Raw genomic sequence first — 25,898 nt, 5'->3', positions numbered from 1 at the left:
CTCCACAGACGAAGAACAAGCAAAATACACTAAAGATAGATTCGTCAAGACGTATAAAATAACAATATTAAAAACTGCAAGCTTTGCAACATAAAAACAAAAGATGTATGGAAATTTTAAAGAAACAGGTCACATCCGCCTCTGTTCCACATCCGGTAAAAGAACAACAACTTAGTTTCGTTTCGAGCGCTGATTGGTTAGCTGGACACACGACGGTTCTGATTGGCTGAAAAATTGCCGCTTCTGGGCTTCTATTTTGAACATAAATACGAGCAGCATCTCAGCCTTTCTCAGAAACCAGGGGATGTCAGAGAGGGAGTACCAAGTACTGCAGCTCTCTGACATACACAACAATTATGTGGCTCCAGTGAGTTAACCAGGTCGAATGAAAGTTTTACTCCAAGCGGGACCACTGAATCGTGTTTGGATCGTATTTTTTGAAAATGTTTTGTTATGAATTTCGCTGGCTGTCTGGTTAGCTTCCGGGTTAGCGTAAAATTTGGACCGTGGTCTAATCGGCATTGTTTGACTCGCAGCTCTGATTAAATCTACCACAAAGTAAAGTCGTCTGCAGGATCATTCTAGATTGGATAGAAAAGGAAAATGGAGCCCGAATTTGGAAGCACAAGTCCTGCTAAATCAGTTTTTAAAAGCAGGCCTCAAACGATCCCCGGAGTTTCTTCACTCATTCTGCCTGAGCTGGGCACAAAGACCACGCACTGCAGGAATCTGTTCTCCCCTGGACCCGCGGCTGTGTTGTCTCCGGTCACCAATTTAGCTCTTGATATGAACAATTTAGCTGGGCTCGGAAGGTACTATAATTACTGTGTTTTTTTTTTCCCTTAAATATTATTAATGCTTTCATTTCTGCTAAGTTAAAAGTTTAATAATATTTGGTATGCAGAAGATAGTTGTGTTCACATCACTCATTTAAATTTATCCTTTAATCAGTCAAAGTGATACCCCGAAAAGAAGAAAGCCTTCTCTCCTTGAGAAGGTTCCCTCCTTTGCCTCTGATGTCTCATCTGATTCTGGTGAGTCCTCGTTCAGTCCGTTGTCTGCGTTTAATGATGGGGTTAATGCTGCAGGGCCTGGTTTTAAATGAAAACCTTTAAAATAAGCTGTGATCATGAAATTCTGATTTAATTTTCTTTGGGTGGGCAGTAAGTGATAGAATTAGTAACATCAATTGTGAGAATTTGCCATTTTTCTTTTGGATTTTTATGTCTACAAATCAGATTTATTAACCTTTTTATTGTGATGAAATTATAATTAGCCAAACAAAAAGTCAGTTGCCTAAAAGTGATTATTTGGTTTCTCCTATTTTGCTGTTACACTATTGTTCCACTTCAACTCACATTAATTTGAGTTTCCCATCTCCTCCTCCAGGTCTTGGTATGGGCCCCCTCAGCCCTGTGGATGGTGAAATAGAGGACACGTAAGTTGAACTGTCCCCCCTCCCATCTCTTCTAATAAATCAACTTGTGAGCAGTGCCCCTCTTCTCAGCCCCCCTCAGCATCTCTACCCTGTGCTTGGCTTGACCATTTCTCATCTGCAGGATTATTATTTTTACCATTGGCTTTAAGATAACTGGACCACTCATGTTTTCTTGCTAATCAGATTAACAGATTAATCATGTGAGCTTAACTTTCTTAATGTTTTTTTTTTTTTTAAGTGAAAGAGGCATCAGTTATGTTTGACTCTCCCTGGTGATTTTTTATTTTTTGATAAAGTGGGAAATTATAACACATGAAGACAAGTAAACAAGGAGAGGAATATTTATACTTAATTTCTGTTGGCTCAAAGACCGATGTACTATTTGCCCGTCCCAGTGAAACTTGTTTGCAACAGTTGTGCTTAGCATTGTTATCTTGACCAGTTTGTCAGCATACCCTCAGCTGTCTGATCATGGGTGGCCTCTAGCTCTCAGTTGGGTGAGTCTCTGCAGACATCTGCTGCTCTCTGATCAGAGTGCCTTTACAGCAGCGCTGGGTGCTGAAGACCTCACCTCATTCACTGCCCAAAGCAGCTGTTTTGTTGCTATGAGCTCCACAGACCAGGGGGGGTGGATGTCCTCTAAGCTTGGGTTGGATGATACCCACCCCCTCGGTTTTGGCACACTCTTCCTATGCTGTTGTTTCAATAGGAAAAAGGAGGGGTCTTTTTTTACCCTTATACATTGCTGCTATAGAAATGAGGGCACCCCTAGAGCACAACTGCTTCCCACTCTTCTGGTCTGCTTTGAATGGGGCACGCTCCCCCCTCAACAAACAAAGGGCTCTTGCAGAAAAAGCTCAGCAGCGTTGGCTCCGGCAGGCATATGGTGGATTAGCTGATCTCTGCATCCCATCTCCCTTCCCCCTGAGTGCTCAGCTCCACTTGTTTAGCATACAGGTGGGCATTACTCCAATGCAAAGGACCACCTCTTGCCTTCTTTCTTAAAACCCAACCGTTCCCTCTTTTTTTTCCCAAAATAGCCCTCAGTTTCTGTAGCTTTTGAGCGCCAGTGTTTTGCCACTCTTACTAAGCAGCAACTCCTGATTAATTTTTTCTGTTATGTTACAGATTTGAAAAGGCCATTCAGCAGTCAAGCTGTGTTTTCAACAAGTAAGTTGCTTCTCAATTAATAAAATAAAGTTTATTAATTGGTGTTTGGCTGTCACGTCCTCCCACTGGAACAGAAATGCTCAAGACTGAACAAGCATATCTGCCTGTTCATTTTATTTGTATTAACTGCAACTTTTTCCTTTCCTCTTTAATTGTAGGAAGATGCCAATCCGAAGAATCAACTCGCTGCCAGTAAGCTGCTTTTTGTGCATGCCCTGCATGTCTCCATTACAATCAGTGTAAACTGCACAAACATTTAGGGAAACAACTGCTGTAAGAATTTTTGACCAGAAAGTTTTAAAACACAATGGAGAGGAATATAATGGGGGGGGGGGGGGGGGGGGGGGAGATCACACAAAACGGTGAATGTGGTTGAGTCTGGACCAGCTTGTTTTTCAAAGATGGAAATGATACCATATCAGTCCCTCACACACAGCAGTAAATACCACAAACAATTAATCACACTGCTTATTTAAAAAATAAGAAAAAAAAAACACACACATAAAACTTGTCAACCTGTAGCCTTACAGAGAGCAGTTTGTTTCTGGTCACTGAGTCTATCCCAACTGGTTTCTATTTGTTTCCCCCTTCAGCTCCAGCTTTTAGGTTTCAGTCCATGTCTGAAAGGACAGGAGACAGATTCTAACCGCTACGGAGTCTTTGGCCAGCAGCCCCCCCAAATATATGCTCCCTCCAGCTCTCAGCATGAAGACAAGGAGAACGTGCCAGAGGTTAGTGGGACAGGAGGCGTTGTTGCTGCAGAACGTCCAGAAAAGTGTTGCATAAGAGTGTTTCCCAAAGTCAGACACTTCCTTGGTAGGACGGGGTGTCAAACTCCTGTCCTCGAGGTCTACTATCCTGCAGGTTTCCCTGCTCCAACACCTGAATCAAGTCAAATGGATCGAACATCTTCTTGTCAACTTCTTCACATGACACATTAATTTCAGTCAGGTGTGTTGGTGCATGGAAACAACAAAAACCTGGAGGAGCGCATCCCTCCAGGACCGGGGTTTGACATCTGTGTGTTAGGAGGATGCTTTGCTTAAATCAAAGACTCTTTTGTTGCACATGGTAATGTGCACATAATGCATATTAATAAACACAAGTTAAAATAAAATACAAAATGTGTGCAAAGTTAGCATTACTGCTAATTTACATATGTTGACCCTTGGCAGGTCACGCACAAACTTCAACAACATATAACAAGGTACAGAACAAAGTAAACTAAACTGGGTTTAGTAAATATTATTGAAGTGCATATTTCAAGTACATGAGGTTGGAGTGTAGTTTAAGGAATACAAGATAAAACGCACTATAACTCATTCAAATACAGTCTGTTATCATTCAGTCACACAGGAAGCGTATGACACATGTAAACATACATATATGTAAACATGTAGTGAGTCATACCTGGAACAAACCACACAAATACAGAAGCAAGGCAAATGTATACAGCACATGGCTAGGTGTGTATCTGTGTGCTGAGGTGTAAAGCTGGGAGAAACAGTTTGGTTGGTAATAAGCCTTTTTTAGGACTGGGTTTAAAAGTGGTGTGTGTGTGCTCTTATTACAGGTGGTATCGTGTTCCAGATGTTACTAGGTCTCACTGACAGCACAGTTTGTCCTAAAGTGGTGCGTCTGTAGGGAACTCGCTGTCTCCTCCTTTTAGTTTGACATATTCCTTCATTTTGTGGCGATGCAATCCATTTAATATTTTACATATAGAGCAGACATATTTAATGTCTTAATTCTCAAAAGATAAAAGACTTGTATTTACTGAGAATATGACAGCAGTAATATGAATAAATTTTCCTGTCAGAGATTTTTCGGGCCTTTTTGAGAGACCAGTTTGTGAAGTTTGTGAATGATCAACATGAGAGAACATCTTGTGTTCAGATTCTGCACAAGTCTGTAAATGATCCATTAGTTTGATCAAAGTGAGTTGAAACAGGGAAATGTCTAAAACCTGCAGAACAGAGACTTCCCTTCACACGACGGCTAAAAATAAAATCGTCATTGTTTATGTCTGAACAGGGGGCTTTAGCAACACCAAAGATAAACAAACGCATCCTTAAAATGACACTAAATATCAGGCTGGGTTTTTTTTAAGGATAGAAACTGTCCTGAAATAAGACGGTTTGATCCTAGAAAAGTCATCATTAAGTATCTGTCCTTGGGTTTGAGAAGCACTTGTAGAAGGAAAAACCTAGATAATTTGTTACCATGGTGAAAGCATTGCATCATTTGGGTTTTCATTTTGTACCAAATCGTGGATTAGTACAAAAAAATCTTCCCTGCATAAACACACATTTGGTACAAACACTGAATTCCTGCAGAAAAATTGTAAATCTGTTTGCTTTGAATGACCTTTTACCCGTGAGACCACTTGGTGTTGACATTGCATGTGTTTTACCTTTTTGTCTTTTAGGAGGGCTTTGAATTCAAAAAGCCATCCAAGCCTGTGTCACGTTGTCGCATGCGCTCGTTTACCAGCGCACACTCAAAGGAGGCCTTTGCTCAGCGTCCCAACTCGGCGCCAGCTCTCATGGTACGAGTTCGTGTGAAGAATCTCTTTGCTGCAGATGTTGAAACCTGGTTTGGGAAAAGATACCGATCCTCTTTTCATTTTTGTGTAGCTCTCTTCGCCGCCTCCGGTCCAGCAGATGGACCTCTACGACTCCAGCCCCACGTTTCTGAGACGCTCCTCCCTCACCTCTCTGAACGACGACGATGAAGATGGCTTCTTGGAAATACTTGACGACAACATGGAGGTGAGATATTTCTGAAGATCTACAAACCAACAGAAATGGATTTGAACTTATTTTGGTTCATAAATTTACCTTTTTAACATGTTGCCCTGCAGAATAACTCTGGGATGCCGATGGGAATGGCGAGCTTGCTCACTGCTCCACTGATGTCGGACAACACAGGAGAAGACTCTGTAAGTTTCCCAGAGTGGCTCATCCAGGTTTGACTCGTAGGAAAATAAAAAAGAAGTGCTTCTCGAATTAATTTAATTTTTGGTTTTGTTTCTTTTCAGCCTGTTGTTCGCTGCCGACCACGAAACCTGTTTCGCTCGCCCTCCATGCCCTGTCCGGTGTCTCGCCCATCCGTAAAGCGTCCCGACTGCTCCAGGGATGAAAGCACACCCGTCAGGGTGAAGAGGCGACGCAGCCTGGCAGGAACACAGGTCACCACCCCGGAAAAGAACGCTGAATCCCCGAGAACGGTGAGTCCCGCTGTCTAGACCTGCAAACCAAAGTCCAACTTAAGGATCATCATACAACAGAATTTTAGATGCGGCCTCCTCTGTCACACACAAATAGACAAACACTTCAAAATTCTCAAAACTAAAACCTTTTTAATTTTTGATGGGATGTGAGGCTGACTTCAGTAGATGTTTAAAAAAAAAAAAAAATTTCTCAGCCAGTTTTTGTGTCCCTCTCAGGACAGCAGCAGGATGAACAGGCTGCAGAGATCCACCTGTTAACAGGTTTTCTGATGTTTGTTTATTTTATAAGCTCAGCCAGTTTGTGGGGCTTAAAGTTTTCTGGCTCTGTGCCGGATCGCCAGCGTTTGGAGTGTTTTGTGGCAAAAAAAAGAGACTATTTAATCAGTTGTGTACGCTAAGGGCTCAGTTATACTCGCGTCAGGTCGGTTACGCAGCCATCGCCGTAGGCTCTGCAGAGGCTCGAGGCGTCCCTCTCCCAACCAGACGTGGGTTGAGAGAGGGACAGGCCATGCTAACGCGGCGATTATGATTGGTCAGTTTGTGATTATGTGTTCCAGATTTTTGGATCTTCTCGCGGAACGACTGCGGAACGACGTCTTATTTGTTTGTGCAGGAAAATGTTCAACAGATGGATCATTTCTGGGCAACTCGCTATAATTACATATAATCTGGCTGATTTTTCCTTGATTGCTGATTGATGATGGTACAAATCATTCAGCTTTTTTTTCATTAATTTTCTACCTGGATAAGAACAAAACTACAAATTCCCAGCATCCAAAAACTAAATGTCTTCTAGCAGGGATCACCGACTGCAGTCCCGCAGGTATCGAACGTTTCCCTGCAGAAACACCTGATTGAAGTGAACAGGTTATTAACAGTCTTGTGCAGAACTTGACAACAAGCTGTTTATTTGAATCAGGTGTGTTGCAGAAAGGAAACATTTGTCAGGACACTTGCCCTCGTGGACCGGGGTTGGTTATCCCTGATGTAGTTCAACTCATTCTGGTCTGAAGCTTCATTTAAAAAATAAATAAATAGAAATAAATCTCTAAAACTCAACCGTTGAGTTTTAGAGTATCATGATCTCATGTGACAACAAGCTTGTGTTTTATTGCAGATGTGCTTTAAAAGAGCAGTGAAAGAATGATTTATGTTGTCATAAAAGTGGTGGAAAAAAGGAAATGTTTATTTTCCAGTGCTGGTAGATCTGTTCCGTGAACTGGAAGGTTACGTCTACTTTTTGTTTAATAATATTTAATGTAAATTAGTGTTAAATACTTGGTTTTGATAGTAACTTACTGTAGCAACGTCCATCGTGTCCAATAGTATTTCTGCTGCTTTCTGGCAGCTGTCTTGTTTTAAGAAGTGGTTTTTATTAAATGTAAAACAAATATTAAAGCAAACGTATAATTCTGACCTGAGAGTCATTTTGATGCAGGAGGTTAACGAAGGCACAGACTTGCTGGAGTTTGAACAAGTCTCTCCTCGTCACCCGTCTCCTGCTAATGGCTGCTGAAACATCCGCTACGGCTCACTGGCTTCTGGCTGGCTTTACATACAATCTCACATTGTCTCATTATCTCCTCGGCTGCCTCTCTGAGCCTCTCCTTCGTCTCCTTGCAGGCTTGCTTGCTGCTGCAAAGGTCCAAGTCCTTCTGTCAGACGGATATCGAGAAGCTGCTGGACAGGGAGGATGCTTCTCGTGAGCTAATAGGAGATTTGTCCGAGGTGAGGAGGACGGAAAACTCCTCAGCTGTGACTTTCACTTAAATAAATTAAATGACTTTTCCAATCCAATTTCTTTTTTTGTCTTTTAGCCTTTCATCTTACCAACAGTGGAAGGAAAACATCAAGACCTCAAGTACATTACCTCAGAGATGGTGAGCGGACTCGTTCCCTGTAAATTCTCCGCCAGTAATGGTGGTGATGTAAAGGCTGCTTATTTTAAAAAAGTGTTTCCTTGTGCTCTTCAGATGGTGGCAGCTCTTAGTGGCAAGTTTGATCTAGTTGAGCAAGTCATCGTCATCGACTGCCGCTACCCCTACGAGTTCGAAGGCGGACACATCAAGGTGAGTCCAAATCTGCCAACATGTAAATCTCAATGTTAAAGAAGCGTCTCAAAAGGATGGAAAAGTAAAATTTTCTGTTTGTCTCAGGGAGCTCTGAACCTGCACCATGAAGACCAGGTGGAGGATTACCTCCTCAAGACCCCCATCGTCCCATCTGGTTCGAAGAAACGGGTCATCATCATCTTCCACTGCGAGTTTTCGTCGGAGCGCGGCCCTCGGATGTGCCGCTTCGTTCGAAAGCGAGACCGCGCCATGAATGAGTATCCCAAGCTCCATTACCCCGAGCTCTACATCCTGAAGGGCGGTTACAAAGACTTCTTCCCTCATTTCCAGGTCGGTTTGTAGTTCCTGCTTTAGGCGGATGTGTAAGTTGATGTCCAACAAGGATAGAGACATTGTGTCTTTTGTCTTGAACATTGCATCAAAAGTTAATTACCAAACTCTTCTCCTCCTCTGCAGTCCCAGTGCGAACCCCAGTCCTACCGACCCATGCACCACCAAGACTTCAGGGAGGATCTGCGGAAATTTCGCCTCAAAAGTCGCACTTGGGCCGGGGAGCGCAGCAAGAGAGACATGTACAGCCGTCTGAAGAACCTGTGAGCCGCCTCCTCTTCCTCATGAACAGACTCTCCACACCCTCCTCACCGAGCCCAAGACCTCACCCCTCCACTGAGGAAACACCTTTAGGTGTCACACCAGCAGAAAAGGGCATTTATTTGTTTTGGTTTTTAATTAAGTTCCCAAATTTTCAGATAACTTTTGCAAAGAGAAGTTTTTGGCAGGCTTTGTAAAGGCAGTTTTTTTTTTTTTTGTTTTTTTTTAACCTCTTGGACCTACTTGCTGTTTAATTTCTTTTTTTTGTCAGCACACACAGGGCTACAGATTGCAATAATACAACTAACTTATCTGCAGAGTCTGTTTTTCCAGTTCTTTGTCATGTCTGATCTCTATTTAAGCACTTAATTCCTTGAAATGGTGAGGTGCTTTTTTTATATACCTTTTTTATTAATGGGTTGACCTTTTAATTTGACATTAATGTTATTCTTGCATACCTTTCCTAAAAATTGCTAATTGGATAATTTAATGATCAGTGCAGAGATTTTCTTCCTGATCATTTGATGATTTTTCCGTCAAACCAAAGCAAACTCAACTACCTGTTAACTTTGCAGTGAGATTTTCTGATGCTGCAGGTCAGCGAGTTTGAGAAGATTAGGTTTTTTTTTTTTTTCTTTTAATCTGAAAAGAGAGTCTTCTGTTTTGCTTCGGCTCCTTGATTTTACAGAGATAAGATGTCTAATGATGTCTGTTTATAATGAGTAGGGTGGCTTTAATATTTTGGTGCAGGCTGGTGGGGAAGCTGCTGAAATAAAGATCCAATGTGCGTTCCAGTGCGTCGCGTTGTGGATTGTCTTCATTTAGTCTTTTGGAACTGGTTTGCAGAGCTACGTTTTTATATATTAAATCCATTTTTCTTACAGCAGAAATTCGTGTTCAACGAGTTTTAAACAGTTTTCATTGTTCACATTTGAACTCTTGGAATAGTGCTGCTTGGCGGGGACTTGCATTTTCCTCCAGACAGAACGGTTTCTATCTTTTTTTTTTTTTTTTTTTTTTTTTTTTTTTCTTTCAAATTCTCCCTCTCTTTCCCAGCCAGCCTTGGGAGTGGCCTCTTTGTTAAAGCACGTGTCCTCCCCATCCCTCCTCCCTCACACATTCCTCATTGTGAAGGCAGCGCTTGGCATGTCCTGACACTGCTGTTGTAGGAAGGGAAACAAACTTGAAGCCACCACGTGCTGTAAAAACGTGACCCGTCTGACTGAGCAAAGGTCAGAAAGCAGAGTCCTGCCGTCTGGCTGTTTACCAAAGTTTGAAATTTTTTTTAGAGGCTGTGGGAAAGAGCCTCTGCATTCCACTAACTGGGCCCTGAAGTCTCATTTACAGCCAACAGTTTGTGACTGAAAGTGTCATTTTGGTGGTTTTACACAACAAGATCAAACTTAAGTGGAGCAGGACAAAAATCTAAATATGGAAATATCAGGCTGCTAGCTTAGTGTCGTTAAATGACTGAATGAAACAGCTCTGCAGCTTTTTACATGAGACCTACATGATGCAACACTGCTCCCTTTCAATATTACTGCAAAGCAAACAGATGAGCAAAAAGTTCTGACTTAATATGTACATTTTTAGATAAGTTTTTGTTCCTACAGTCACCCCTTCCTTGTTTTCTGAGTTAATTTATGAACTTCCCTCCCAAACTGGTTGTCCTGTGCTTGTGACACAGTTAACTTATAAATCAAGAACTTGTGTTTAGAGTACAACTTTTCATTTGTTTCTCGTAATTCTTGCTAATAGTATAATGATAACGTGACCTGAATTCTCTGAATTAAAAATAGTTTGCAGGCATCTTTGGTTAATGAGGTGCATTTTTGTTTGAATGTTTTCCAGCTTGTGCAGAAAATAATCTCTTGACCTGTATGATTAATGAAAATAGACTAAGAATATATAGGCCTCATAAAGATATGTGTACAACTTCTAGTTATACTTCAGATATACTGGGTTATATTATCAAAATATTCTGTTAATGTGGTTGACTTGACAATTGTAATGTGACAACAAAAAATAATTTAAAACACCTGATTTAGGATAAATGGATCATAAACTCAGCTTCTGCCAGTTAGCATGCTTGCAGCTCAGGTGACAAGGTAAACAGGTGCAGGTACATTTTTATAAACTTTTTCCAACAACTTTCCAAGTTGAGTGAGAAAATAATTTATATCTTAAAACGGTAAAATGTTGAACCAGTGAAATCCAACATAAAGACACTTGGATGTGTGGTTTAAAGCCGTCCTGAGACATGAAGAACCAGAACAGTTTATGGGTCTAGTAAGAAAAGATGGCATGAAAAGTTCTCTGTGTTCTGGGGGATGATTGTTTAATACTTAATAGATACAGAGCAAGACTTTGAACCAAATCCTGGATTTGACTGGAAGCCAGTGCAGGAATATAAATGAGTGATGGGAGTATGAGGTCATGGTGACCAGTCAGATCATCTCCACCTGCCTTCTTGAACATGACGATGAGTTTACTGGACTCCAACGGCCTCCACAGCCACCAGATCCCAGTCCAGTAGAGCAGCTTTGGGATGTGGTGGAACGTCTGCAGCAACTGTGTGATGCTGTCATGTTAATATTCTATTCTATTCTATTCTATTCTATTCTATTCTACAGTCATTTAGCAGACACTTTTATCCAAATCGACTTACATTTGAGAGTAAGAACAACACAAGCAAGAATTCAAACAAGAATATGGAGCAAAAACCTCTGAGGAATGTTTCCAACACCTTCTTGAATCTATGACACCAAGAATTAAGGCAATTCTGGGGTTTAAAAGAAGGTTCAACCCAGTTCTAGCAAGTGGGCCCAATAAAGTGACCAGTGAGTGTAATTAGAATATTTTTACCTAATTATGTTGTATTACTAGCTGGTGAGCTGAAGAATAACGAGTTGATTAAAAAAGCTGGGGCTGTGATTGGCATCATCCCTGACTCTCTGGACCTCACTCTGAAAACAATGCTAATCCGTGAAAACCATCCTCTACATGATGCTTTTAATAGTCTCAAAAGCTCTTTTAGTGAACATCTTGTCAGAAGGTCTTTTGTTTCTGCAGCTGTCAGATTTTTTAACGAACACGGAGTTTAACCATGTATATTTACATATTAAAGGTTTTTATCGTGTTCATCATTGTGTATGTATGAGATGTCTATCTATCTATCTATCTATCTATCTATCTATCTATCTATCTATCTATCTATCTATCTATCTATCTATCTATCTATCTATCTATCTATCTATCTATCTATCTATCTATCTATCTGAGGATGTTATTAAAAACTTGTTTGGGGAAAAAATAGAACAGCAGTTTAAATCTAGTTTTGGTTAAAATGTTTTGTTTTAGTTTTCAGGATTCAGAGCTAAATGAAGCTGTGTATAATCAGCCTATAATGATAAAATTGTTTTTAAATTAAGTGTCCTACCTGGTTTTATATATATATATATATATACATACAAATGTACGTTAGTGTCTGATGCAAAAATCCTGAAAAAGAACATTCCCAGACTCCAGTAGCTGATGTATAACAGAGACCTGCCACTAGATTAAAAGCAAATCTGTCTTTCTTTATATGATGTGGACACAGCCCTTTGCCGTCCTCAGAGGTTCTCTAAAAATAACCCCACCCATCCGGTAACCGGCTCTCCTTCATGGTTCCACCTTTATACCTTGCTTTTAAAATCTGCATTCAGCTATGAGCCGCTCAGAACTTCCCTGACACCCAGCCCTCTGACCTGGGTGTCTCCTGTTCACACCAGCTTGCTGTGAGCTGTTGTCCTCTGACACTGACAGCAAACTGAGAAAGCAGTCTGTAAATCAAAGCACCTTACAGGCTGACAAGGGAAGCACACAAGCAGCATAAAGCTGCGGCTTCAAAGCATGGGTGGAGTTTGTGGTTGTGTAAGAATGAACTTTACTTCTGAGTGATTTGAGGATTTGAAACTCATAATTTTCCCGCTTGTGTTTCTGCCCTCAGTACGTTGTCTCTCCGGTTGCATGCACATGCAGGATGTTTTTATTTCACCCTGCCGAGGCTGCACAGCAGACAGAGGAGCTGCCCGTGTTGTTTTTAGCTCCCTTTGTTTCAAATTTGCAGGTCTAACTGTCATTGGTCCATAAAACTGGCTGATCGCCTTCCCTTCACCCACATCCTGTTGTTATTCTTATTCAGCTGCTTTATTTCATCATGAGGACATGTGACTCATAGCTCAAAAGCAAAAAAAACTTGCTTGAACCTTTTGACACAAGCTGATGCTCATCTCTGCTGGTGAAGCTGCACAGTGAAGCCATGATCATGTCTAACCGCTGTTTCATGATAACTGGACTTCACTTTGAATCTTCTCAGTGATCCCGCCAATTTCCTTCCTCGTTGCTCAAGGACGATGTGCACAAACTGGTCTGGGTTAATCATTTTCCATGTGGGTGTTAAACTTCTCACCATGCATGTTTTTGTGAAAAGACTCATACAAGCAGTTTTCTGGCCTGAGTATAAATTTGACTAAACATTGGCCTCAATTTTAATTCTCTACTCTTGGAAAAGGTTGTGGATTCTTCAAAATAATGTTTGATTCAAACAAAAATGTGTGTAGCTGATACATTTGTACTTAACAGCTACAGCAAATGACAAAAATCACATGATCTGTTAAATTTGGGAAGTTAAAGGGTTTCATTAAAGAAGTTATAGCTTTAAGCCCAGGATGGGGGATTGAATTGAAAAGAAAATTAGATTAAATTTATTGATTTCCTTTTCTAAACTTTTTTGGGCTTATATGCACAGATACTATAAATTGGACTTATGTGGATAATATAATTTGTTTTAAATAGATTATAATTAGGTTTATTATTTTAAAGTTTGTTATATAATTTTATTATTTTTTTATCTTAAATAAATAAATAGTTTTATTATTTTATTATCTATATTTTAATATATAGATTATAAATAAGTGGACCATCCCTTCCTCATGACATGTGTTTCAGCTCTGTGCAGGGCTGAGGATGAAGGGGTTAACAGGAAGGTGGAAGTGTATTCCTGTCCCCACACACACACACACACACACACACACACACACACACACACACACACACACACACACACACACACACACACACACACACAAACACAGCCTCTCAGAGTAAAGAAGCGTGACCAGCAGCAGCTGCTGGATCAACAGCTGCCTCTGTTTGTCTGCCGCTGAGACCCAGAGACTCTGATCCCATTCAACCTGTGCAGCCACCTTCTGTTTCTCAGTGCGGATTTGACCCCCTTCTCTCACCACTCCACATGCTCTCTGCAAATGTTTAATCAATCTGAATACATTTATCATACAAACAAATACTTTTTTTTTGCTTTGTTTGTTTACTAAAACTCAAATCTCACCACAAAGAACAAAAATAATTATTTTATTAATTTTATTTAAATTATTTATTTAAAAAAATGTATGTCTTTTTCTATTTGTTTTCTTCTCTATAGTAATAATAATAATAATAATAATAATAATAATAATAATAATAATAACATTGTTATTATTATTATTATTATTATCATCAATAATAGTAATAATAATAATAATAATAATAATACATTACATAACAGAATTACTGAATGTCTTAAGCTACGTTTTGAAAATATCAACTAATATTTACTTTTTAAATTTTTATTTAAGACCTGTGTACAGACTGCAAACATTTTATTATTTAGTAGTATATTTAGTTCTAAACTAAACAGCAGCTTTATTGTGTTTTTTTCTAAACATAAAAAGAAAGAATAAACGACAAAAAAAAAAAAAAAACTTTCCTGATAAATAGCTGCGTTGTTGTTTTACTCTTTTGGAAAGCAGGAAACAGGACAACGAGCGCCATCTGCTGTTTAAAATGAGATAACACAACGGAGGCCGAGAGTGGTCAGCTGACTAACGCGGAAGTGAATAATCAGCAGATGTATAGCGAAGAACTTGCAAGTTTATGAGAAATAAACTGCGTTTTAGTCATTTCTATCACTATGGTGCGATGTTTCCTGATCCACACCGTGCACCCTGTCAGCACTTCGTCTGCCGGGGAGAGCCGGGTACTTTACTCCCGGGTTTTCGGTCCGGATGAGGCTGTCCTGTCTGTGCAGCACCGGGAGCTCAACCCTGAGGAGAGGAGACTTCTGCAGAAGGAGAAGATATTAGTGGTAGCTCGGTGAGTGTGTATGGAAAAGTGCATTTTGTTAAGGTCGATACTGGTCCTTCAAATGTTTACCGATGGACGCTGGGAAGTTGTGGTAACGTCAACATTTCCATATACCGCTTGTAAATTCAACATATAGTAGTAAGTAAATAATTGGACAACTACCAACTTTTTAAAAAACGTTTGATGGAAAGAGCATTCAGGGTTGCATCTGAAAGACGGAGGCTAAACCTGTCTTACATGACTCATTAATTTAGCACAGTAAAAAATCAGAGATGTTTAGGTGTTGTCATTTAGCAGTGGGAACATTCAAGCTTAGGAACAACAAACCCTGGAATAAACATGAACCACCCTGCTTTCCATCCACTAGTGGAGCAAAACTGAAGCGATCGCTTTATGAAAAATAAATCAGATGTTTTTCAGTTCAGGTCATTTTAACCTTTTCCACATCAGATGCAATTAGAAAAATAGTTTTGTTCCTTTGGATTCACATGAAGTCTTCTACAAAACAAGCAAAATAATCCAGTGAGTGAGCGTCTATATGTTCTCTTAGCATCATTGGAAGTTTTTTAATTTCTACCATTTTCACCCTCCTTTTTTTTTTAAATCCATGTCTTAAAATGGGAATTTAAAATAACAGTGAAACCATACTGAGTGCATATAGATGAGTACTTTATTAAACCTGAGGGAATTTTTTTGTCACAGCAGGGATTAGAGTGACATGAATAAAAGAACAAATATAAGTTATAAAAAAAGGTGTAAACACAAATAAAGTAAACTCAATTAACATATTATATACATGAGAAGCACAAAGACAATAAAAAAATACCAATATTTGCAGGAAAGTATAGGTACAAATGATTTGATGTTGATGCAGTGCAGAGATGTGATCACCTCTCACACAAAGAAGATTTATTGTACAAGATTATTGTAAATGGAAGGAATTCTTTATTTAAACCTCTCTTTGTGACAGCAGAGCTGCAGCTAGAGATAGCGCTCCGCTGAGTCAGAGAAGGTCTGGCAGGTAGACAGATATGATCTGGCACTGATGGCATTTGGCCGAGGTTTTGGCTGATCTAACACCAAATGTGCCGCGTGTTCGGGACCATCTGTGGGAGTTTCACTGTGCATGCTGGGAGATCTGCTGGAAGAGCCTCCAGAAAGATGGGATCTATTTTTAACTAAAAGACTTGACTTAATGACATGCAGCATAGTCCGAGAAGGATAACTGGTCATCAGCCAGACTTCTTACAACCTTTATTGGGATTGGGCCACTTTTTTAGGCGCAATGTTAAATTGCTTTTATAATACAAATAGTTAATCAGCCAATCACATGGCATCTAGTCATGTAGAGATGGTGAAGACGACTTGCTGAAGTTCAAACTAAGTAGTTGGAAACAACATAAAAGCGTGGATCAACTGTTCAGGTAGTTGATGGTGGTGTGATGGTATGAGGATTCATTTTCTTGACACAGTTTGGCCGCGAGTAACTTTTGAGCGTCATGTAAACACCTGGGCTACCTGAGTATTGTGGCTGACCATGTCCGATAATGCACCATGTCACAAAGCTCAAATCATTTCTACCTGCTTTCTTGAACATGACACTGCACTTCAATGGCCTCCAGTCACCAGATCTCATTTCAGTAAAGCAATGGTTCCAGCCTCTTTTCTTTGAGGACTCCATCCCCTTGCTGAAACTATGCTTGGCTTTATGATTTCATTGGCTAGCTCCCTGCTATAAACAATGCATTCTGGCCAAGCCTTGTCCTGTTTTTGAAAAAAACAAAAAACAAAGTTAAGTTAATTCTCAATATATAACCTTCATCATCTGCACTGTTGTCTTTCTCAGGTGTTTCATTAAGCTAACCCTCACAATACATGGATGGAGACTGATTGTATGCCCAAGGTGTAGGACATGTATGGGGGTATTTCCCTATCTTTATCACCATGAAGAAGGCTGTGACGATTTGCTCGGTCAGCATTTCTCTAGTATTCTATTGGCTGGAGGATGTTTGACAGACAGCTCATTCAGCAACCAAAGAGAGAGGAGAAAATATCTGAGAGCAGAGTGTGAGGGAAACAGACCAAGCTTGAACCTGCAACACTAAACTTGAGAACAGGAGCTAGGTTTTGAAAGGAAGAACAATTATTCAAGAGCAAGAAGGGACTTTTTGGGTGCAAGAGCCGAGTTTAAAGGCCGAGCAAAATTATATTTGAGTGTAAAAACAAGAAATCCTGCTCTCAAATCAAACAATTTTACTCTTGATTAAAGACAGGGAAACCCCCACAGACATGCCTTTAATTTTAACAGTCACACAGGCTCTGTACAGTCTCATGGACACACTGTGCTCTTTGGGGACCTCAAGTTGGGAACCAATGGGATGGGATGTGGTTTAACCAATAATCCAATAATTAAAGCAGTTCTGCAGGCGAAAGGAGGTCTAACCCAGTACTAGCAAAGTGGATCTCATAAAGTGGCCGATAAGTGTGTAGAAATCAGATCTGTCTATTTATAAACCACCTTTTCATTGTTTTTCTTTCTTTTATATCGTACTTTTGTCCCTACCTTTGGCTGAATCAGTTGTGTTGCTCATATTAAGCTACACTTGTATTTCAATTCCTGATATCCCTTTATGCTCATAGATGGTTTTTCTTGTGGACAAATGGCACCGACTTGGCCCCTTTTAACACGATCATCCAGAGTCAGAGGTTTATCAGCACTGGAACCACCGTTTAGTGTGATTTCGATTTTCGTGGGTTTGTTAGCCTCGTGCAGGAGCAAACACAAATGTTTCTCATTATCACCCCGACGATGCTGCTTGTAAAAGGTCCCAGTGAGATCTGATCAACAGCAGCTTACTCCCACCTCTAATACTCCTTTTTTAACAACAGGGCCTTTGCTTCGATTCACATGTTTAATCTTGGACTAGTTGGAGCATTTTAATCGAAAAAGAATTTGCAGGAACATGAAAATTAGCTTTCTGACTGCAAACTGACATCAGCAGGCTTCCTAGATTCTGCAAGCTGCAAACAGACCCTCTGGCTATGCTCTAATGACACACTCAGTCAAACGCTGCTGGCTTTAACCTCTGGTTTTTTCTTTGTTTTTTTTCAGCAATGACTCCACCTTTTTGACAGTCCAAGCTAAAATATCGGCTCCTCTCTCATGTTTATGGCCCACTGAGAGTCGGTGCTTACATGAAATGTCTTTTAAGGCAGAACTGATTTTTGCTTCACCTCACAGAGCACCTGAATGAAATTAATTAGAAAACAAAAACTCGAAAACAGCATCTTGTTATATTTAGCACCTAAAAGTTTTTTATTCCCTCAAAACTAATAAAGTTGAAAAGAATAACATCCTGCTTGTTTTCTGAGCTACACAGTATGAAACACCAGCCAAGAATCATCAAGACAGCAGTGGAGGCTGTCAGTCTCTTTTCTGCATTCGTCTCATTTGTTTCCAGTAACTGTGTTTGTGTTTATCAAAGTAGATTGCTCACTTCCTGCGGTGGGAAAGACTTTTATTACATTTCTGCTGCAACATGCCAAATAATGAGTCAATTTAACATCTTCCAGCAGTGTGGAGGAGTAAGTATTGGAAAAGCTAGTTGTTACATATGACCGATGAGCCTCTGTGTCTCAGGCAGGTCCTCAGCGCCGTCACTCTGTCCAGGGAGGCCTCGGGTCGGCTGCTGGTGGACAATGTGCCGGGCGAGGAAGGGCTGGCCGTACAGGACGCCGACAGCGGAGTGGTGCGACTGCGAGCTGGAGATCCCTTCTCTGAGGAGATGAGCGCTCTCTGGCTGGGTGTGCAGAGTCTGGGCTTCACACTGGTCTGCGAGCCCCACGAGAACCTGCTGCTAGCTGAAGGAACCCTCAGAAACCTGACCCGACACTGCCTGGAGAACCTGCACATGCTGGGGCAGGGCAGCGAGGTGAGCATGACCCTGTTCAAACCCAGTAATGAATTTAGACATTACAGATCACTATGCATGAAGAAAAAGCCTCCCTGGTTTCCCACAGGGAATAAAGTAGTGTTTAAAATTATCTGAAAGGGGTTATGATTGGGTCTTTTAAGCATAAGCAGACAGAAAAATGACAAAATCTAGACAATGTCAGTTATAATAGAAAGTGTAAGGTTTCCCTCGAATTTCTGTAGTCATTATTTTCCATCCACCCTCCCACTACTGCTCATTTGAATCATGGCTCAGCAGCTAAAGCAGGGAAGCCCAGACATCCCTTCTTTCAGCCACTTGTTCCTGGGGGATCCCGGGGTGTTCCCAGGCCACCACCCGGTTTCTCCTGGGTTCCCGGGGGGGTCTTCACCTGGCGAGACATGTCTGAGACCCCTCACCAGGTAGACACTCTTAACCAGATGCCTGAGCCACCTCATCTCAAATCAATCAAACTTTATTTATAAAGCACTTTTCATGCATAAGAGCAGCACAAAGTGCTTTACATGATAAAAAGAGCAATTTTTGCATCATAAAACACAAGCACATCCAACGTCTATCACAAAACAAATCAAAGCCCGCAGACAGCTACTTATATTCTCTCACACACAATCTAAACTGACAGTGAGTCCCACCCCAACCCATCACCCGTTGACCCTACTCTAAAATAAACTGTCTCTAACTTAAAAAAAAAAGAAAAAAAAAAAAAGACATGACAGCCTGGCTTTTCTTGATGCAGAAGAGCAGCAGCTTTTCCATGCCAAGGTCCCCAAACAGCATTAGCTTCTGACCGGGTACTCTCAAACCGAGACAATGCTACGAAATATGTAAAGAAACATCAACTTTTAGAATGTATTTTCTCACTTTTATTCACTTTTTAATAATTATTACATTTGTTTAGCATAAGAGAAATACTTACAACTTTTTAACACTGTATACTCGCACTGAATAATAAACTTTTCAAGAAATTATTGATACAGAAATCAAACCTTGTGTGTATGTGTGTATATGTGTGCGTGTATGTGTGTTCATATATGTGTGTGTCTGGGAGTGACAGACAGAGATGACACTAGTGGGACACTAGAGTCTCCAACGGATGCATGATGGGCAATCATGGCCATTTTTCTGTATGGCTAATGTATACTGCATCATATTTTAGGATTTTACTTGGCTGTGGGTGTTTAGGCCTTTTTGCAGCGGCGTCCTGCTGCCTACACGCAGTGAAACACTGCATCTGTGTGTGTGCTGATTAACATGTACCAGCGGTTACGCCAAAGTTCACAGCTGTCTTTGGAAAACTAGAATAAAATTATTTAAATGAACTGCAGGGAGCTTAAAGTTACCAACGTGTCTGATTTAGGACTTCACTTTTAATCAGGAATGCACGGGGATATTGATAAAAGGATAAATACAATTTGTACCACATCAAAGTCTTTGTGTGAGAACATTGCACATTTTTATCAGACTAGTTGCTTTGCAGCCTGGTGCAGGCACCGTAGACAGCAGCTTCACATCACAAGCAACAGAAAACCACAAAGCCTGCTTTGCTATGTTTAACTTTAGTTTTATTTTCATGGTCTTCAGGTTTCCCTTACATAATCTTCATCCTCCTGCATCATTCTGCTCTGACAAGCAATGTCCTCCTGCACAGGTGTAAATTTTACATCCTGCAGCATGTTTAAGAGCATTTTTTTATGTTTAGACATTGGTAATGTGAGGTGCCAGCAATGCTCACAGCAGTTTGCTGTTTTAGCCCTTAAAGAATGTACTCTGGTCAGATGCTAGGATGCAGGCCTAGTGGGCCTCCCTGTAAGTGATCTGTATGAAAGATTGAAGTTGGACACTAATGATTACACATGAGAAATTATTATTATTGCTATTTTTTGCTTATTAAATGTTATATGTCATGTTTAAAAAGGCAACAAAAAGACTTAACAGTATTTTTTCTGCCAGTATGGAATAATTACTATCATCGCTTTTTCTCCAGGTCCTGCTGAAGAGCAGTCGTATCGATGTTCTGCTCAGCCGTCTTCTTCCTCATGGGCAGCTCCTCTTCCTCAACCACCGCTTCTCACAGAGTCTGGAGAAGGAAATTGCAGCTTACATGGCCAAATGAAGCAAAGTGACCACGGCTGCTGTTTCCAGGAAGCAAGCTCCATCACCTGCAGTCAATAACAGCTGACTGTAACTGCAAGCTTTCAACCCAGCAAGCCCGCTGTTTGTTTACTTTTGGTGACATTTCTGCGTCGGAAGCAGAAGAGCGGACTGCTGCTGGAGATTGGATGATGTGCAAACAAAGAGTGGGAAATATCTGCCTCAGCCACTTGCAGCTCACTGTTGGCTGTTTACTGTGTGGGAGGCTTCACTTCAAATCCTGTTTGTCAAATTGAAGAGTGGAAAGGAAAATGTGGCAGATTAAAGAGTGCAGCTGAAGAGGCCAGTTAGGACTCACTTGTCAGGATCAAAGTCTGCTATTTATCTGATTCACCATGCTTGATGTGCCACAGTGTGGCCTTAAGGAGCCACATTTCACTTTTTTCTTTATGCTTTTGCAGATTTCTGGGAGAATTAATGCACGTCAACATGCTACTGCCTTCTGCCGGAGCTGAAGCAAAGGAAAAAAGCAAAATGTGACTTTTTACTTTTTTTGTGCCACACAAAGCATGAGTCATGTTATAAAAAAGAGGAGAAATGGAACAAAGAAAGATCAAAGTCAGGCCTGTTTCCTGTCGGTCGAAGCAGAAATGTCACAGTTTCTGAGGAAAATGGAAACAGCAGGAAGTGGAGGCGCATATGAAACCATAATGAAGAAATGCAAATATGTTTGCATAAATAATCCAGAATAAAATAACACACCTCATTACAACCAACAGAAGATGTTTTCTTGCACATGTAAACATCTGTTACACCGACGGCCCTCTTCTTATTTTCTGGTAGCGAAACCTGAAAAAAAGCTGAGATTTTTCTCCCAGCAGAGTCTCTCTGGATGTGAGCTTCAATTTCTTTGATGTTCTCAGTTTTTGTGTGTTCCTAATAAAATGAATTTCTGTTATTACCAAAGGCATCATGTTTGAAAGTTTCAAAGACAGCAGGGGTTCAATATTAAATATGAAAACACAAACACACTCAAGGGAGGAATTTAGAAGTTGTGTAGATGTTGTGTATTCAATACACCAGACAAGTTTTATGATTAAATAACTTTTATTTTACAATATAACAATTTTAAATTAAATTTTAAAAATAATTTTTATAACAATCATTTATGTGCAAAATAGAAATAAAAGAAAATAAAGCAGAGTCATTGCAACATCCACAATCGTGCAGGAAAAGAAATGCATCGTAAATCAACTTTAAGTTTTCATTTCTTTGTATATTGCCAAAAAGGTATTTATTAAAATATGAACAAGCATTAAAAAACTGAACTTATACAGTTCGGACTAGCAATATTTGGTTGGGCCACCTCTATTCTTAGTAGTTTTCTGGAGTAGTTCTCCAGATTTCTTAAAGGACTTTCCAAAGTTTTTCTTTCCTGGACGTTTCTGCCTTTCATTCTGTTCTCTGTCCAGATGATCCCACACCGCTTCAGTAATGTTGAAGTCTGAGGATTCATTTCTCCATCAGACCTGCTGCCACTGATTTCCAGTCCAGTTCTTGGTAAATGGACTTGTACTTAAATAGTGCTTTTCCAGTCAGTTTTGACCACTCAAAGCGCTTCACACTACCTGTCACCCATTCACACACACACAGATGCACACACTTACACCCCGATAGGCACATTGGGAGGCAACGTGGGGTGAAGTTTCTTGCCCAAGGACACTTCTACATGTAGTTAGTGTAAGCCTGAAATTGATCCACCTACCTTCTGGTTTGAAGACGACTGCGCTTCCTCCTGAGCTACAGCCGCCCCAGTTCTTCCGTCATGTGACATACCACAGCCTTATTTCCGTGTTTCCCTTCCTAAAAGCAGCTTCTTGACAGCCAGCCTTCCATGGAAACAGTTTCTGATGAAGCTGCAGTGAACAGTAGATGGATTTATCAGGTCTTTGTTAGATTTTTTTTTTCAATTTTGTAAGGATATCACTTTCAGATATGATTCATCTGCTGGAGACTTGCTGCCGTCTGCCCTTTTTCTTAAGGCCTGCTACCTTTTTATTTATCCAATTTCCTCCCAATATTTTAACAACACACCGTGCTGAGGTATGCAGAGTTTTTTGCTTCTTAGGAATTACCTTGTTGGTTAAAAAAATGCTTTTTTATGTCAAATTGTGTCATTTTTCATAGATGCAACTACAGGAAAAGGAACAGATGATGTGTCTTTGCACTAAGTTTCTTGTATCAAAGTGTCTCAAGGGGCCGTTTGTCTTTCTGTGTTGGACCTGCGTCGCCGACCTGTCCAGGGTGTACCTGCCTCTTGCCTGTTAATTGCTGGGATAGGCTCCAGCTTCCCCGTGACCCTGGATTGGAATAAGCAGTATAGAAAATGAATGAATGAATATTATGAAGGTTATGTTAAGTTAAAAAAAACATAAATCAACTCTTGGTCTGAAGTGGAATACTGACTTCTGCCAATCTGCTGCTACATTGCTCACCTGAGATGCTCATCCTGAGGGTGGTACCTTAGATATCCTCAACAAATTATTTTAAAATCATGAAACAGCATTTACTTGTATTCATTTGGCTCCTTCAGATGTACACATCCATTTAAGTGTTAAACCTTATACAACTATGTGCAGTGCAGAACGGTGCCACTAGGGGGCAGCATCCAGCCAGACATAACGAGCTGCGCCCAAAGTGCTGCAGAATTCCTGCATCCTGCTGCCTTGAAACAATTTTAAATGAGATGGTAGACATCAAAACAAACAGTGCTTAAATTGTTCTTGTGTATGTGAGTGTGTGTGTGTGTGTGCGCATGTGAAACCGATTTGTAATTGCATCTAATTAGTGATGCACAGAAACAGGAAGTTGATCTTTGCCTACAAGCAGCTGTTTGATAAAATGCACGAGTTAATGTCAAGTGGAGATTTAAATTGTAGAGTCTGATGCAGATTTGCGTGTGTGTTGTGTAATCATTGGCTGTGATGGTGAGGCCCTTATCCCCTGTTTCGTTCCTGCACAGCCTGGCTGGTAGGCAGGATTATTAATGAGGACTTGTTAAACATCACGGTGTACAAATAAACAGGTGGGATATTAAGACGCCGTGTTAGAGAGTGGTGAAAGCTGCTCTGTATAATTGCATAAAGAAGTCACAGGGCTGGGAAATTAGGCGATGGCAGTTGTCTTAAAGAAAAAAAAGAGGGCACTCTTGAGTTTAAATTGCAAGATTAAATGGATTAAAGTTATAAAGTACCAACAAAGCCCAAGAATCAAACACAGGAGGTGAATGCTACCTGATTAGAACAAGGCAAACACTTGTCCTGCTTGGAAATGTAGTTAAATTGAAATCCGAACACCATCGGACTTCAATAACTCTTAGAGTGGGAACAAATGTAAGACCATTAACTAGACAAAAAAAAAAAAATCTTGCAGCATATACGATATTGTGCTTGTGCAATTTTCCAAATAGCTTTTTTTATTTTTTATTTTTGCAGCCCAATACTTAAAAACACACCCAGATGGTGAGTGGGGCGAGTTCATCGAGGGGACCAAAGGTCAAACTGCATGAAGCTGCAGAGCAAATAGATCAAATCTGGTTTTTACCACTTGGTACACGGGCTGCCATGCACAGCAGACCCACAGGAGGGAAAGGCCTCCAGGGCACCTGCTACTAAATGGTGGCTGTTCTGTGCAGATTTTAAAATATAGTTGTGACCCACCTTCCTAAGAAAATTGATCACGTGGTGTCTTTCTTCTTCATATAAGCTGCCCTCAGTCATCATTCTCTTATGACCGAGTGAAGGATGACCAGACCAAAGCTGACATTGTCACAGCCCATCTCAGTCACCCGCTCAATCTCCTCTTCCTCCTGTGTCTTGATCTCTCCCTCCCTCTGGCTTCGAGCTCCAACAAAAGATTTTTCTCATTGAATTTGAAGACCGACCGTTGAGCGTGCCAACTCCTGAGTTTAAGGATTTTCCTCTTAATATTTTTTCTCCTGCCTCATTAGATGTCTCAGTGACTATTGTACGGCTCATGGCGAGAGCACAGTGGAGAAAATGGGCTCAGCACCAGCCAGGGATACAATATGAATTTCAATATGAGTTGACGACTTATTCACTTTAGCCTCTGTCAAGGCATGCAGCGTGACAGACCTGAACGCCACAGCTCCCATTCATATACATTAGAACTCACTTCTATTCCCTTTTATGTGTACATCTCTGGAATTTCAAATATTCCTCTTCTCCTGAGCCAGGTGGAGCTTCTATCAAGGGGGAGGTTGAGGAATGCGCAGTGATAACAGCTAAATGCCACACATATTATGTGCCACAACTGATCTGTGTGATCTGTAAATTTAGGATTTCTCTTTTTTTTTTACTGCCTGCAGAGATGAGAGATTGCATGCTCTTTGCAACAGTTCTGAATATTATTGCTACACCTACACCTCTTTTTTACAAACCCCTCAAAGAAAATCACAAACCACATTTTCAGCAACTTTGGTTTTTTTTCTAAAATTCAACAAGAACTCAAACCTGTAACTTGCGCCTGTGTGTCAGTATCTTTGCAGAACAGCTTCATCATACCTAGAAAACATAAACAAATTTAAAATCTGGAGCCAGAAACACACTAAAAGAAATGGGGGCGAGCTACAGTTACCATTGCCTTACATCATTCTTTTTAATTACTGTATAATACTTTGGGAACTAAGAATACTAATTGCTTGAGGTTTTAGAGGAATTTTGTTTCATACTTGAAAACAAGATATCAGCTGCTCAAGTGTCTGATTTTTATTTTTATTTTTTTTTCTGTATGGATGTCCTCTTAATTTTGAATTGAATTCAGGTCTGGACTGCATCAGGCAAGTATATTTGTATAGTACAATTCAACAGGGTGCTTCAAAGTGCTTTACAGAAACACTAAAACATCAGAAAATGAGAATCATAATTTAACATTAAAAACAAAAGAGAAAGGAAAAAGAAAGAATATTGGATAGAAACAGTATTAAAACATGATCAAGTTTAAAACTTCCAGCTTTAAAGAAGCATGTGCAGATTTGGACTTTTGAATAGAAATTTCTTAAATTCAGCAGAGAACAGGTGGGTCGTTCACAAGGATTTAAATAAAGTGAGTGTTTCACCTGATCTGAGGTTTTCTGGGAGTTTGTT

The 25,898-nt window shown here is 40.4% G+C and overlaps 2 protein-coding genes across 2 annotated transcripts; both read left to right on the top strand.

Annotated features, from left to right (window-relative positions):
- Nucleotides 1–280: 280 nt before the first annotated feature.
- Nucleotides 281–9,300, top strand: cdc25b (cell division cycle 25B). Its single transcript, XM_041972933.1, has 15 exons — nucleotides 281–812; nucleotides 952–1,034; nucleotides 1,390–1,438; nucleotides 2,567–2,608; nucleotides 2,767–2,800; nucleotides 3,202–3,339; nucleotides 5,037–5,156; nucleotides 5,245–5,379; nucleotides 5,472–5,549; nucleotides 5,649–5,837; nucleotides 7,464–7,568; nucleotides 7,658–7,720; nucleotides 7,814–7,909; nucleotides 7,997–8,242; nucleotides 8,369–9,300. The coding sequence occupies exons 1-15, from the start codon at nucleotides 604–606 to the stop codon at nucleotides 8,507–8,509; spliced, it is 1,728 nt and encodes a 575-aa protein (XP_041828867.1). The 5' UTR covers nucleotides 281–603; the 3' UTR covers nucleotides 8,510–9,300.
- Nucleotides 9,301–14,428: 5,128 nt separating this feature from the next.
- On the top strand, nucleotides 14,429–21,691 carry ap5s1 (adaptor related protein complex 5 subunit sigma 1). Its single transcript, XM_041972973.1, has 3 exons — nucleotides 14,429–14,698; nucleotides 18,330–18,621; nucleotides 20,627–21,691. Exons 1-3 carry the CDS (start codon nucleotides 14,517–14,519, stop codon nucleotides 20,753–20,755), a joined length of 603 nt encoding a protein of 200 aa, XP_041828907.1. The 5' UTR covers nucleotides 14,429–14,516; the 3' UTR covers nucleotides 20,756–21,691.
- Nucleotides 21,692–25,898: the final 4,207 nt, after the last annotated feature.

The sequence above is a fragment of the Melanotaenia boesemani genome, chromosome 20 (genome assembly GCF_017639745.1).
Source record: "Melanotaenia boesemani isolate fMelBoe1 chromosome 20, fMelBoe1.pri, whole genome shotgun sequence".
Lineage (NCBI taxonomy): Eukaryota > Metazoa > Chordata > Actinopteri > Atheriniformes > Melanotaeniidae > Melanotaenia > Melanotaenia boesemani.
This window is presented reverse-complemented; position numbering and strand designations above follow the sequence as displayed.

Excerpts from the sequence above, each read along its gene's own strand:
- cdc25b (XM_041972933.1), top strand. The coding sequence starts at position 604 with ATGGAGCCCGAATTTGGAAGCACAAGTCCTGCTAAATCAGTTTTTAAA. Across the intron at positions 813-951 it reads AATTTAGCTGGGCTCGGAAG|TCAAAGTGATACCCCGAAAA; the intron begins GTACTATAATTA and ends TCCTTTAATCAG. Across the intron at positions 1,439-2,566 it reads GATGGTGAAATAGAGGACAC|ATTTGAAAAGGCCATTCAGC; the intron begins GTAAGTTGAACT and ends GTTATGTTACAG.
- ap5s1 (XM_041972973.1), top strand. The coding sequence starts at position 14,517 with ATGGTGCGATGTTTCCTGATCCACACCGTGCACCCTGTCAGCACTTCG. Across the intron at positions 14,699-18,329 it reads AAGATATTAGTGGTAGCTCG|GCAGGTCCTCAGCGCCGTCA; the intron begins GTGAGTGTGTAT and ends TCTGTGTCTCAG. Across the intron at positions 18,622-20,626 it reads TGCTGGGGCAGGGCAGCGAG|GTCCTGCTGAAGAGCAGTCG; the intron begins GTGAGCATGACC and ends CTTTTTCTCCAG.